Source organism: Nannobrachium achirus, assembly GCF_963921795.1.
Source record: "Nannobrachium achirus genome assembly, chromosome: 23".
Taxonomy (NCBI): domain Eukaryota; kingdom Metazoa; phylum Chordata; class Actinopteri; order Myctophiformes; family Myctophidae; genus Nannobrachium; species Nannobrachium achirus.
Genome location: NC_137830.1, coordinates 50250340 through 50262601, shown reverse-complemented (window position 1 = coordinate 50262601; position 12262 = coordinate 50250340). Strand labels below are relative to the sequence as shown.

The window sequence follows — 12262 nt, the reverse complement described above, 5'->3', positions numbered from 1 at the left end:
ATTGCCAGTCCGCGGGGGCTCGCTGTCATCAGAACTTCAGTTCAGGACTCGCTGTTGTTGGACCTTTATATCCGATCGGCGGACATTAGGCTACAAAAACAATTCACATCATCCACCACACACGGTCTCTGTGGCTGCGCTATTCACGGGACTGTCAAAAGCAGCAATGGATGTTATTCATTTTCCTGCCACATACAGTAGGTAGGCCAATCTCTTTGAAAAGACGTTTTCTGCAAATTCTGCGCCCACTTTTTTAAAAACAAAATATCACGACTTAGCAGAGCGAAGATGATCTTTGTGTTGCAGTGAGCAGAAAAGCGTTTCTCTAACTTCAAGCAAACAAGCGCAAGTGCGCAACCATCCCACTCATTTTGAAAGGTAGACCTACGCCAATACAATTCATAAATGGTCACAAAGTGCTGTCAGATGTTTTAATTCTGGTTAAAATATATTGTGTGGAAATGCAAACCAACAGAGTAGGCCATTTTATATTTAGAGTTGCCATTTGTGAGTGTAATTGACTGAGTGGAGTGGACACATCAATAATGCATGCATTATTGGTGTTTACAGTTTATATCTTGGCAATGTATGTCAAATCTAGTGTTTCATAGTTATAGAAAAATAGCAGTTATACAAGCTCACAGGGCGCGACACTGCACCGCAGCTTCTCACGAACTGTGTGCGTGCTCTTCATTTAGCTGATTGTAGAAGGCTATTTTTTTCCTTTTTTCTTTTTTTGCTGGAGAGTTTCTCATGTAAAAACGTTAAGAGCATAATTAATGCAACAATAAGAAAGTAAATGCGCCATTATCACCTGTCAGTGTTTTCTCCGCATCACTTTAAGAAGTAAACTTGCCTAGTGAAAACAGCCAATCTACAAGCTCACAACGCGGCACTTTGCGCTACGTTGTGAGATGGTAGATCAGCTATTCCATGACGCGTTATTGGAAATGACACCCGGGCTCCAGACGGAGCCGCTCGATTGTCCACGACACTGCAAGCGGCGCGAAGGCCAGCGGACCTTGGTCCTGCTCTTCGCCCCCGAGCGCCGCAGGCGCGAGTGGCCGCGAAGTGCGGGCCAGGGCCGCGCGGCCGGCGGAGCGCCGCGCGAGTTACGAAGCCGTGGTGAATGCAATCGTTATATTTATGCCCAGGCCGTAAGGCCTGGGCAAGCCCACGATAAACGCCCTGTCCAAGCGACTACAATTGAGCGCTCCCTAGCTCCGCTTCAGCCAATCAAAAGCTTCGGTGGGCGGGGTTTCCCTGGAGCCCGGGTGTCCTTTCCAATAACGCTTCGATGACAGGCTTGCTTGACAGCCCACAGAGACTGGTAAAATCCTTCCACACAGCTGAAACAGATGAGATGCTTGCACGGCTGGTGAGGATAACGTGTCAGGCAGTCTAATTGCCTCTGCGCTGCTAGTAAATTGTATTTTCTAACAAGAAAAAACACAACCTCCAGGACGACGGGTGTCGCCGCCAATTCCCGGGAGGGAAATTACGTGCACTCTGCCCGGGAAGACCGGATCCCGGGACCCCGGTATTAAACCCTAGTGTGTGTGTGTGTGTGTGTGTGTGTGTGTGTGTGTGTGTGTGTGTGTGTGTGTGTGTGTGTGTGTGTGTGTGTGTGTGTGTGTGTGTGTGTGTGTGTGTGTGTGTGTGTGTGTGTGTGTGTGTGTGTGTGTGTGTGTGTTAGACAGTCAGACATTGATTCATTGTTGTTCTATTTCCTACAGTGTGAATCATGGAGGAGAACACTGGATTAAACCTCAACTCCTTACAAGATGTGAGTGTCTGTCTGTCTGTCTGTCTGTCTGTCTGTCTGTCTGTCTGTCTGTCTGTCTGTCTGTCTGTCACATTGACATTTTATACACAGTTTTATACAGTGTTTTATACTGTGTTGGCCTCCCTCCTTGTATTCAGAGGATTAAAAAAAAACCTAAGTGGAACTGAGGTACTAGGGCCCAAAAGTATTTTATGCTTTAACTATTGAAAGATAGCAGATATACAAGCTCACAGCGCGGCACCGAGTGCCGCGTTGCGTGCTTGTAGATCTGCTATTTTTTTAAAGTCGTGAAAATGTGTGCAAATCTTTGAATATATGTATTTTGTAACTCAAGTTTTGCTTCTTCGGGGTCCCTGGAACTAAATATATTGAGATGGGGGTCCGTGGCCATATACATATCATTTTGGGGGTTTATTCCATGTTTGGACATTTTTATGTCCTGAAAGTGTTACTCCAGTAAATACTCAGGTAAATAGCCTACTCAAGTATTAAAAAGTACAAACTACAGAACTTTATTTTCCATCAATGCCATTGTTTTTTTTTAATTAAAAACATTTCCCCAAAAATAAATGCATTAAAACAGAACTGCTTAAATATTGTGAAAATAGCCAATCTACAAGCTCACAATGCACCGCAGTGTGAGGCGTTGTGAGCTTGAAGATCTGCTATTTTCACTATATTTTAAATAAGGCTTAAGCGGTTAACCCATTAAGATCTGAGATATGTCCGCCCGCCCAAATATCAGATCTACAAGCTCACAACCACAGATGGTTCCTCAAAGAACCTTCTTTGAACCATTAACCATTTAAACCCCGCGTCCCAATGTTGGACATCCTCGATGAAGGGTTAAAGTGGTTGATGCTTCTCAAAGTGTGGCCCAGGGGTCCTTAGGGGGTTCCAGGGGGTCCCCAGCAAAATGTTCACAGCATCACTCATTTGAACCACTTTATCCATACTTTACACCTTGGCTATTTACAAATTGCAGATCTACAAGCTCACAGCGCATGTGTCTAGGTGTGTGTCAAGGACCCCATCTGAAAAACGTTTGTGCCAGACACAACATTTTCCCAATATTCTTCATTTGAAAATAGCAGATCTACAAGCTCACAACGTCCCGCAATGTGGCGCGTTTTGACCTTGTAGATCGTCTATTTTCAAGTAGTCAATCGTTCAGCAGTAAATGGTTAAAGTGGTTACAGTGATTTTGATGCTATACATGAATGTTGCTGGGGACCCCCTGGAACCCCCTCAAGGACCCCTGGGCAGGGGCGATGAAGTTTCAATATTGAGCTGGATGCTCGTTTTGGACCCCACCCCTTTTTCACAATAAATAACTTGTTTTATCCTGCTGTTCTTATTTCAATATTAATTATTATACCCTACAATGTTGTAGGCATATTATGCCTTCTGTAATCTCAGCATTATGGATGAGCTAGGGCTCTGCTACGCTCAATGTATTTTCGAGAAAATAAATTAAGTTTAAATGTGAATAAAGGAAGGGAAATTCAAGCTACTGTTAAAGTTAGATATGAACTGCTTTGCATCGCACTGACTACAGTGAGTGAGGAGAGAGAGAGTGAGCGAGCCGATGCTCGATTAGCAGCCCGGCCGTCAGTGAAGAAAAATAGAAAAGTACTCCCATGTTTTACTTAAGTAACTGAAAGTAGAAATACTCTGTTAGAAGTCCCATGTCCAAAATGTACTTGCATAATGACGTTTTGGTATCAAAATGTACTGTATAAATAAAACGTAGTCATTTGCAGAATGTCCCATTTCACAGGTTTTCACAGCCTACCATAGATACAAATATCTTAGCAGTTCTAAGCTCACAATTATAGCTAAGCGTCTGCATTGTGATCTTGTATTTTCATTTCTAATGGCCTAAATATATAGACTGAAGTGGTTAATGTATGCCTTTATAATAATCGAAATATGCAAAGTAACAGCTGTTTACAAATATGTGTAGTAGAGTAAAAGTAGCCTACAATACTTGCCTCTAAGAAAGCCTCAAAATTGTACTTGGCCTACAGTAGGCTACTTGAGTGAGTATAATGTAATGTGTTACTTTACACCACTGCAGCCTGGCCCATCAGAACCGGTTGAACATGTAATAGCAGACAGACTTGTGTATTGGAAGCAATTAGCATGAGTGACTGGGGGTCGCAACAAGCTCCAGCAGCGATTTAGCAAGACAATGGGGACATTGGGACCATAGCGCCGTTTGGGGGGAAAAAACGGACCAAATGACAGAAGAAATAGGTTGATAGCCTGAAAAGTGGGGTGGCAGTCCGGTCCAAAAAGACCCGGCTCCGGCGAACGTCTCATAGCTGTACGCTTGAGCTCCCAGGCGTACCCTATGTTACCGCCCCGGACCCCACTTTGAGAACCACTGTATTCATGATCTATAAATCTGTACAATATTCATGTTTAAATGTGTTAGACACACAGAGACCCCCCTCCCATCGCTATGGAAAACCAAACTTTATTGATTCTGTACCCCCCCCCCCCCCCCACACACACACACACACACACACACCTTACCTGATCCATTATTATAGTGTGTGTGTGTGTGTGGGTGGGTGTATTTGCATGCATGCACGTGCGTGCGTGCGTGCGTGCGTGCGTGCGTGCGTGCGTGCGTGCGTGCGTGCGTGCGTGCGTGCGTGCGTATGTGTGTCACTCAGTGAATATGTATTTAATGTTTACTGTCTTGTTTTCTCATCAGATTCTCATCGTCTCACACTGGACTCAAACACAGCAGACACAAACCTCTCTCTCTCTGAGAACAACAGGAAGGCGACTCGGGTGGAACAGCCTCATTCATATCCTGATCATCCAGAAAGGTTTGATGGACAGGTCAATGTTCTGTGTACAGAGGGTCTGACTGGACGCTGTTACTGGGAGGTAGAGTGGAGTGGAGGGGTTCTGATAGCAGTAACTTACAGAGGAATCAGTAGGAAAGGACAGGGTGAGGAATGTAAGCTTGGATACAATAAAATGTCATGGAGTCTGAGCTGTTATGATGGTAACCATGTTAACAGATACGCTGTCATACACAATAGTAAGGCCACTTACCTTCCTGATCGTCCCTCTGACTCCAACAGAGTAGCAGTGTATCTGGATTGTCCTGCTGGGACTCTGTCCTTCTATGAAGTGTCATCAGACACACTGACACACCTTTATACCGTCCAGGACACATTCACTGAACCTCTCTATGCTGGCTTTGGGTTTGGTTCTGACTCCTCTGTGTCTCTGTGTGAGGACAGACAGACAGACAGGCTGTGAGGACAGACAGGGTGGTGTATCATAATGTAATAATCAGGAACGGGGGGTGGGGGGGGGGATGTTTATAGAATCAATATGGTTTGGTTTCCATAGCGATGGGGGGGTAACACATTTAAACATGAATATTGTACAGATGTATAGATCATGATATCATCATACAGTGGTTCCCAGGGGTCCTTGAAGGCGTTCCAGGGGGTCCCCAGCAACATTCATGTATATAGCATCAAAATCAGTGTAACCACTTTAACCATTTACTGTATAAATTGACTCTTTGAAAATAGACGATCTACAAGCACACAACATGTCGCATCACAGCGTGTTGTGAACTTGTAGATCTGCTATTTTCAAAAAATGAATCTTGTAAAAATGGAGTCTCTGGAACAAACTGTTCAGATTGACATGAAAAGGTTTGTTCTCAACCTGTGGGTCTGGACCCCCAGGGGGACCCCCACCCGGTGACCCCCTTAGGGACCCCCATCTGGGGACCCCCAGAGGGACCCCCAGGGGGTCCCCAGATGACAGTGAAGTGACAATGAAAGAACTTTTAAAAGTAATCAAAGGATAAACTGGTCAAACATTGGACAAATTGTCAAATAACATAAAGAGGCAAATATTGTGAAAATAGACGATCTACAAGCTCACAACGCCTCGCAACGTGGAACTGAGTCAAACTAAATGTAATGCTTCAACTCTACAATTTACACTTTGTTTGAACTGGGGGGTCCCCAGTTCATATATGATTATTTTGGGGGTCGTGACCTATAAAGTGTGAGAACATCTGCTCTAGAGCAGGGGTCTTCAACGTTTTCAGGCCAAGGACCCCTTAGCAGAGAGAGATGAAGCAGGGACCCCTTAGCAGAGAGAGATGAAGCAGGGACCCCTTAGCAGAGAGAGATGAAGCAGGGACCCCTTAGAGAGAGAGAGATGAAGCAGGGACCCCTTAGCAGAGAGAGATGAAGCAGGGACCCCTTAGCAGAGAGAGATGAAGCAGGGACCCCTTAGCAGAGAGAGAGATGAAGCAGGGACCCCTTAGCAGAGAGAGATGAAGCAGGGACCCCTTAGCAGAGAGAGAGATGAAGCAGGGACCCCTTAGCAGAGAGAGAAATGAAGCAGGGACCCCTTAGCAGAGAGAGAGATGAAGCAGGGACCCCTTAGCAGAGAGAGATGAAGCAGGGATCCCTTAGTAGAGAGAGATGAAGCAGGGACCCCTTAGCAGAGAGAGAGATGAAGCAGGGACCCCTTAGCAGAGAGAGATAAAGCAGGGACCCCTTAGCAGAGAGAGAGAGAGAGATGAAGCAGGGACCCCTTTGCAGAGAGAGAGAGAGATGAAGCAGGGACCCCTTAGCAGAGAGAGAGATGAAGCAGGGACCCCTTAGCAGAGAGAGAGAGAGAGAGAGAGATAGATGAAGCAGGGACCCCTTAGCAAAGAGAGAGAGATGAAGCAGGGACCCCTTAGCAGAGAGAGAGATGAAGCAGGGACCCCTTAGCAGAGAGAGAGAGAGATGAAGCAGGGACCCCTTAGCAGAGAGAGAGATGAAGCAGGGACCCCTTAGAGAGAGAGAGATGAAGCAGGGACCCCTTTGCAGAGAGAGATGAAGCAGGGACCCCTTAGCAGAGAGAGAGATGAAGCAGGGACCCCTTAGAGAGAGATGAAGCAGAGAGCCCTTAGCAGAGAGGGATGAAGCAGGGACCCCTTAGCAGAGAGAGATGAAGCAGGGACCCCTTAGTAGAGAGAGAGATGAAGCGGGACCCCTTAGCAGAGAGAGATGAAGCAGGGGCCCCTTAGCAGAGAGAGATGAAGCAGGGACCCCTTAGCAGAGAGAGAGATGAAGCAGGGACCCCTTAGCAGAGAGAGAGATGAAGCAGGGACCCCTTAGCAGAGAGAGAGATGAAGCAGGGACCCCTTAGCAGAGAGAGATGAAGCAGGGACCCCTTAGCAGAGAGAGATGAAGCAGGGACCCCTTAGCAGAGAGAGAGATGAAGCAGGGACTCCCTCTACATATTGTATAAATGTGTGATGGAGATTCTCATGGATTTCATAGATAGATTCATAGACTTGTTTGACTCTTGACCAATTAAAATCTTAAATCGTCGATACTTAGTAAACTTGACCTTTCACTCTGTACTTGGTCTGCTCTTTTTTACCTGTACACCAAACCTTTTTGCCAAGCTGGACGGGCAGGGTGCCTCGCAGCGCGAGGCGTTGAGAGCTTGTAGATCTGCTATTTTTGTCTACAGTTCTCCTCAGAATAAGGATGCGAGGGTTCAAGTTGTTCATTTAAAATAATTATCCTATCACATAAGGATTTGGTGGACCCCCCTGTAGTAACTCTGAGGACCCCCTAGGGTTCCCGGACCCCCTGTTGAAGACCCCTGCTCTAGAACATTTAAACATGAATTCTGTAAAGTTTTATTGATAATGAAAACAAAAATACAATTACTCTAATGAAGGGTTTTGAAAATCATGTATTTTTGTTTTGTTATGTTTTTGTTTGTTTTTTTTACCTATAAGATGGTTTTATAAAATGTAAAACATTTATATTTACTCATATTTCCAATAAAATGAAACCATTGCTATTCTATTTACATTGTGCCAAAGTTACATTAAACCCTGATACAATGTTTTGATAAAAACAACAATAAAATATTATAAAATAAAAACATTTTGAATGTAACTTTTTGAAGTGAGGGTTATTCTGTACGCACACGCGCGCACATACACACACGCACACGCAGTAATCATTAGTGTGTGTTCAGTAACAGTGTTAAACAGCTCTATATTGTGACAGTAATCATCGCTATAGTGTTTGTTCAGCAACAGTGTTAATAGCTCTATATTGTGACAGTAATCGCTATAGAGTGTTTGTTCAGTAACAGTGTTAAATAGCTCTATATTGTGACAGTAATCATTGCTATAGACCAGGGATACTCAAACTTCTGAGCCAGTGGGCCACTTTACAAAAATGGCAAGGGGCCGTGGGCCAGTTGATAAAATGACGACATTAACACTACTTCCTCCATCCATTTTCTTTATTTCCATATACTAACATGAAAAGACAAACGCAATGTGCATTCTTTTTCCATTTCTATTCTGTTAATGACACATTTGTAATCAAAGTCATTTTTAACATTTTCTCTCTTTTCAATAATTCTTTGGTAGTGCAATAATGTAAGAGCACATTCAACACAAGCAAGTAACAACTGTTTCCATAAAACAAACTAATGTACATTTGTCTGCTATCTGTCAGTCAGGCAGTCAGTCAGGCAGGCAGGCAGTCAGGCAGTCAGGCAGTCAGTCAGGCAGTCAGGCAGTCAGTCATCAAGTATGTTAACATTAAAGATAGCTGAGCAAATATCTAAACGCAATGTGCATTCTTTTTCCATTTCTATTCTGTTAATGACACAATATGTAATAAAAGTAAGTTGTAACATTTTCTCTCTTTTGAATAATTCTGTGGCAGTGCAATAATAATTCTAAGAGCACATTCAAGTTCAACACAAACAACTGTTTCCATAAAACAAACTAATGTACATGTGTCTGCTATCTGTCAGTCATTCATCAACATTAAAGATAGCTGAGTAAATCTCTTTCAATTGCTTCCCAATGGCATTCATGCCATGGCCCACATTTAACACAAAAACATAACCTTGTGAAAATAAATAGTTATATGGCCAATGAAAATAAAATAAAATAAAAGCAATCTACCTCAAAATAGATTAGCCAGCTTTCTGTTGTTTTTTTCCAAAAAATAAAATTGTGAAAATAAATAGTTATGGTTAAGGAAAATAAAATAAATTAAAACACAATCTACCTGAAAATAGATTACCAAGCCTTCTGTCTGTGTAGCTAACATTGATACAGTTGCTAAGTAGAGCTACAATTTGTAATTTATGACTGGGCCCACATTAAACAGCGTTCTCTCCATAAAAGCAAGGAAAATAGATAAAATAAATTAATGAAGTATAAAATAAAATCGACCTGAAAATGTATTCCCCAGTCTGAGTTTAGTGAGATGGGTGGCATTGCAGCCTGTCCATTGCAATGCTGCTGAACACTGGCTTGTGAGAGGTGAGGGCGATATGCATGCACTGGTTGAGGTGCACGTCTGTCAGCCTGTTGCGCTTCTTATCTTTAATCAGATTCATAGTTGAAAACCCCGACTCACAAACATAGGTTGATCCAAACATTGTCAAAAGGTAAATGGCAAGTTTGTTGCAGTTCTTGTACTGCTGTGCAGCGTGCGTCCAAAACGCGCACAGCTCTTTTTCCTTGAACGTGGCTTTCAGGAGGTCGTCTGTCTGTAGTCGCGTCATTTCCAGCTGGAATGCGCCCTCGTCTATGCCGGGCAGCAGAGCCTTAGCCTCGGCTGGACATGTACCGGTGGCAGCCACGTTGAACGGGTCGCGCAGAAATCGGAGCAATTCACTGGGGATTTTGAAATGCTCAAAACGGGTTTTAAAGTTATCTCTCAAACATTTCAGCAATTCTCTCATTGCTGACAGCGAGTCTGCGTTTGCAGGGACATCACGCAGAGTAGGGAAGTGTAACTTTCTCCCCTGCAGATCGGACAGGAACACATCTAGTTCAGCTTGGAATGCATTCACTTTGTGGAGAAGCTCTCCTACACTCGCACCTCCACCCTGCAGCTGCAGATTAAGCTTGTTAAGGTGGCTTGTGATATCACACAGAAAAGCGAGATGGGATATGAACTCTGGATCTTGCATTAATGACAACAACTCCTGTGATTTGGCAGACTTCTGACCAGAGAGAAACTCATTGACTTCTTTACGCAGGGCAAAGAATCTCTCCAGCACACGCCCCCTGCTGAGCCATCTGACATCGTTGTGCTGGAGGAGATCATTGTAGTCTGCGTCTTGCTCTTTAAGCAACATTTTAAAAAGGCGGTGCTGCAAACTCGACGTTGAGCGGATATGGTTCACTGTTTTAATCACCACCTCCATGGTTTCTTTCATCTTGCCAGACAGCTTCGCACACAAAACAGTCTGATGGATGATGCAATGTAGTGAGTTCACAGTGGGATATTCTGCTCTTACACGCGATGCAAAGCCCTTCTCCTTTCCGATCATAGATGCCCCTCCGTCAGTAACGAGAAGGTTGATTTTGCCGAGGTCTAATGAATTTTCAATAAAAAAATTCTTCACAGATGCATAAATCACCTCTCCAGTCGTGTTAGTTTTCAGGGGCAGAAGGCACAGTAACTCCTCTTTGAACTCATGTCCATCAAAGTACCTTACAAACACAGATAGTTGAGCTGTATCCGTTTGATCCGTTGATTCATCCACTGCAATGGACATACACTCCAACTCCGCTGATTTCAGATGTGACAGTAAAGATGAAAAGCTGTTCTCATACAAAACTTCCACCCTTCGCATCGCTGTTGAGTCAGATAGCTGGACTGTTTTCACACGGTTGACGATCTCCTCCTTCTGTTTCTCCCCAGCATATAATTCCTCCACAATGCTTAACGTGCATTTTTTCACCAGTTCAGCATCCATAAATGGCTTGCATTGTTTAACCAGATCCCAAGTCACACGTAGTGAGGCCGCGGTGGCCTTTTGCGTTGCTGTTGTAGCTGTTGTTAATATAGTTGTGGAGGCGATGTATGACCTTTTCAATGTAGAAATCTTTTCTTGTCTGGCTGTGCAACCGAGGGGGAACTCGGCGTGGAAGTCGGCATGTTTACCTTCGTAGTGGCGCTTTACATTGGCGAGCTTAACAACTGCCACTGTCTTCTGGCAAATTAAACACAGTGGTACTGAATTCGCATGCGGTGGTAAAATAAAAGCAAAAGTATCCGTCCATTTGGGGTTAAATTGCCGGTTCTCTGCGTCAACCTTTCGACGTTTGCTGAGGCTCATTTTTGCTGCTGCTGTTTTGATATGAATGAGTTCAGTTCAGGCCGGTATAGGGGGCAGGAGGTGAGTCCGAGGTGACTTGATGTTCCGCACCAATGGTTCCGCTGCGTTAAATGAGTGGACACAGTTTTGCCTACCTGGATGATTATTCATGTAATAGTAATATAAAGAGAAGATATGATGATAAAGATACAAATAATATGTTTTAATGTTTTTATTATAATTTTTTTCGTTTTTTTTTTTTTTTTTATAATAATAATTATTATTGATTAATTGATCGGCGGGCCAGTCAAAAATGCGTCGCGGGCCGGAAGTGGCCCGCGGGCCGGAGTTTGAGTATCACTGCTATAGACTCTATAGCGATGATTACTGTCACAATATAGAGCTATTTAACACTGTTACTGAACAAACACTCTATAGTATAGAGTGTTTGTTCAGTAACAGTGTTAAATAGCTCTATATTGTTCAGTAATCATTGCTATAGAGTGTTTGTTCAGTAACAGTGCTAAACAGCTCTATATTGTGACAGTAATCATTGCTATAGAGTGTTTGTTCAGTAACAGTGCTAAACAGCTCTACTGTATATTGTGACAGTAATCATTGCTATAGTGTATTTGTTCAGTAACAGTGTTAAACAGCTCTATATTGTGACAGTAATCATTGCTATAGTGTTTGTTCAGTAACAGTGTTAAATAGCTCTATATTGTGACAGCGAACTTAACAAGATCTGCACCTGGCTCAATGACAACAGACTCTCAATTCACCTAGGCAAAACTGAATGTATCCTCTTTGGATCTAGTCAGAAACTTAGCCTAGTTGAGAACTTCACAATTAAAGTAGGTGACACTGTGATAGAAAGAAAAAACTACATCTGCTACCTGGGTTGCATCCTGGAGGCTAACCTATCCAGTGAAAAAATGACCACCAAGGTTATCAATAAAGTCAACCAACGAATTCGCTTCTTGCAAAGGGTTGCCCCGCTGATCAATACTAAATCCCGAAAGACACTAGGAGGAGCTCTTATTGGGCCCCTCATTGATTACGGAGTCCTTGTCTGGTATCGCGACGCCCCAGCCGCCTTAACGTTAAAGCTTCAAACAGCCCAAAACAAACTAATTAGGGTTGTGCTTGGTCTCCCTCCTCTGACCCACCTTACCGATCATCACCACGAAAGCGTGGGATGGCTCAAAGTAGCTGACAGAGTACAGCATCTTGCAATGGGCCTGGTGTACAAGATACACTACACCTCCAAGATTCCCATGTACCTGACAAACTACTTCTTAAAGGTCAAGGATGTCCACGACCACAACACCA

General features: G+C 43.7%; 1 protein-coding gene across 1 annotated transcript in view; it reads left to right on the top strand.

The window, feature by feature from the left end:
- Positions 1-288: 288 nt before the first annotated feature.
- The window catches only part of LOC308308968 (stonustoxin subunit beta-like), a gene marked incomplete at its 5' end in the record, with an annotated part of 72804 nt that continues 60830 nt past the window's right edge, over positions 289-12262 (top strand). The window contains 3 exons of the mRNA XM_080754421.1: positions 289-305; positions 1737-1786; positions 4512-5082. Coding sequence (XP_080610547.1) covers positions 289-305; positions 1737-1786; positions 4512-5071 — 627 coding nt within the window. The 3' untranslated portion in view covers positions 5072-5082. The remainder of the gene's footprint in view (positions 306-1736; positions 1787-4511; positions 5083-12262) is intronic.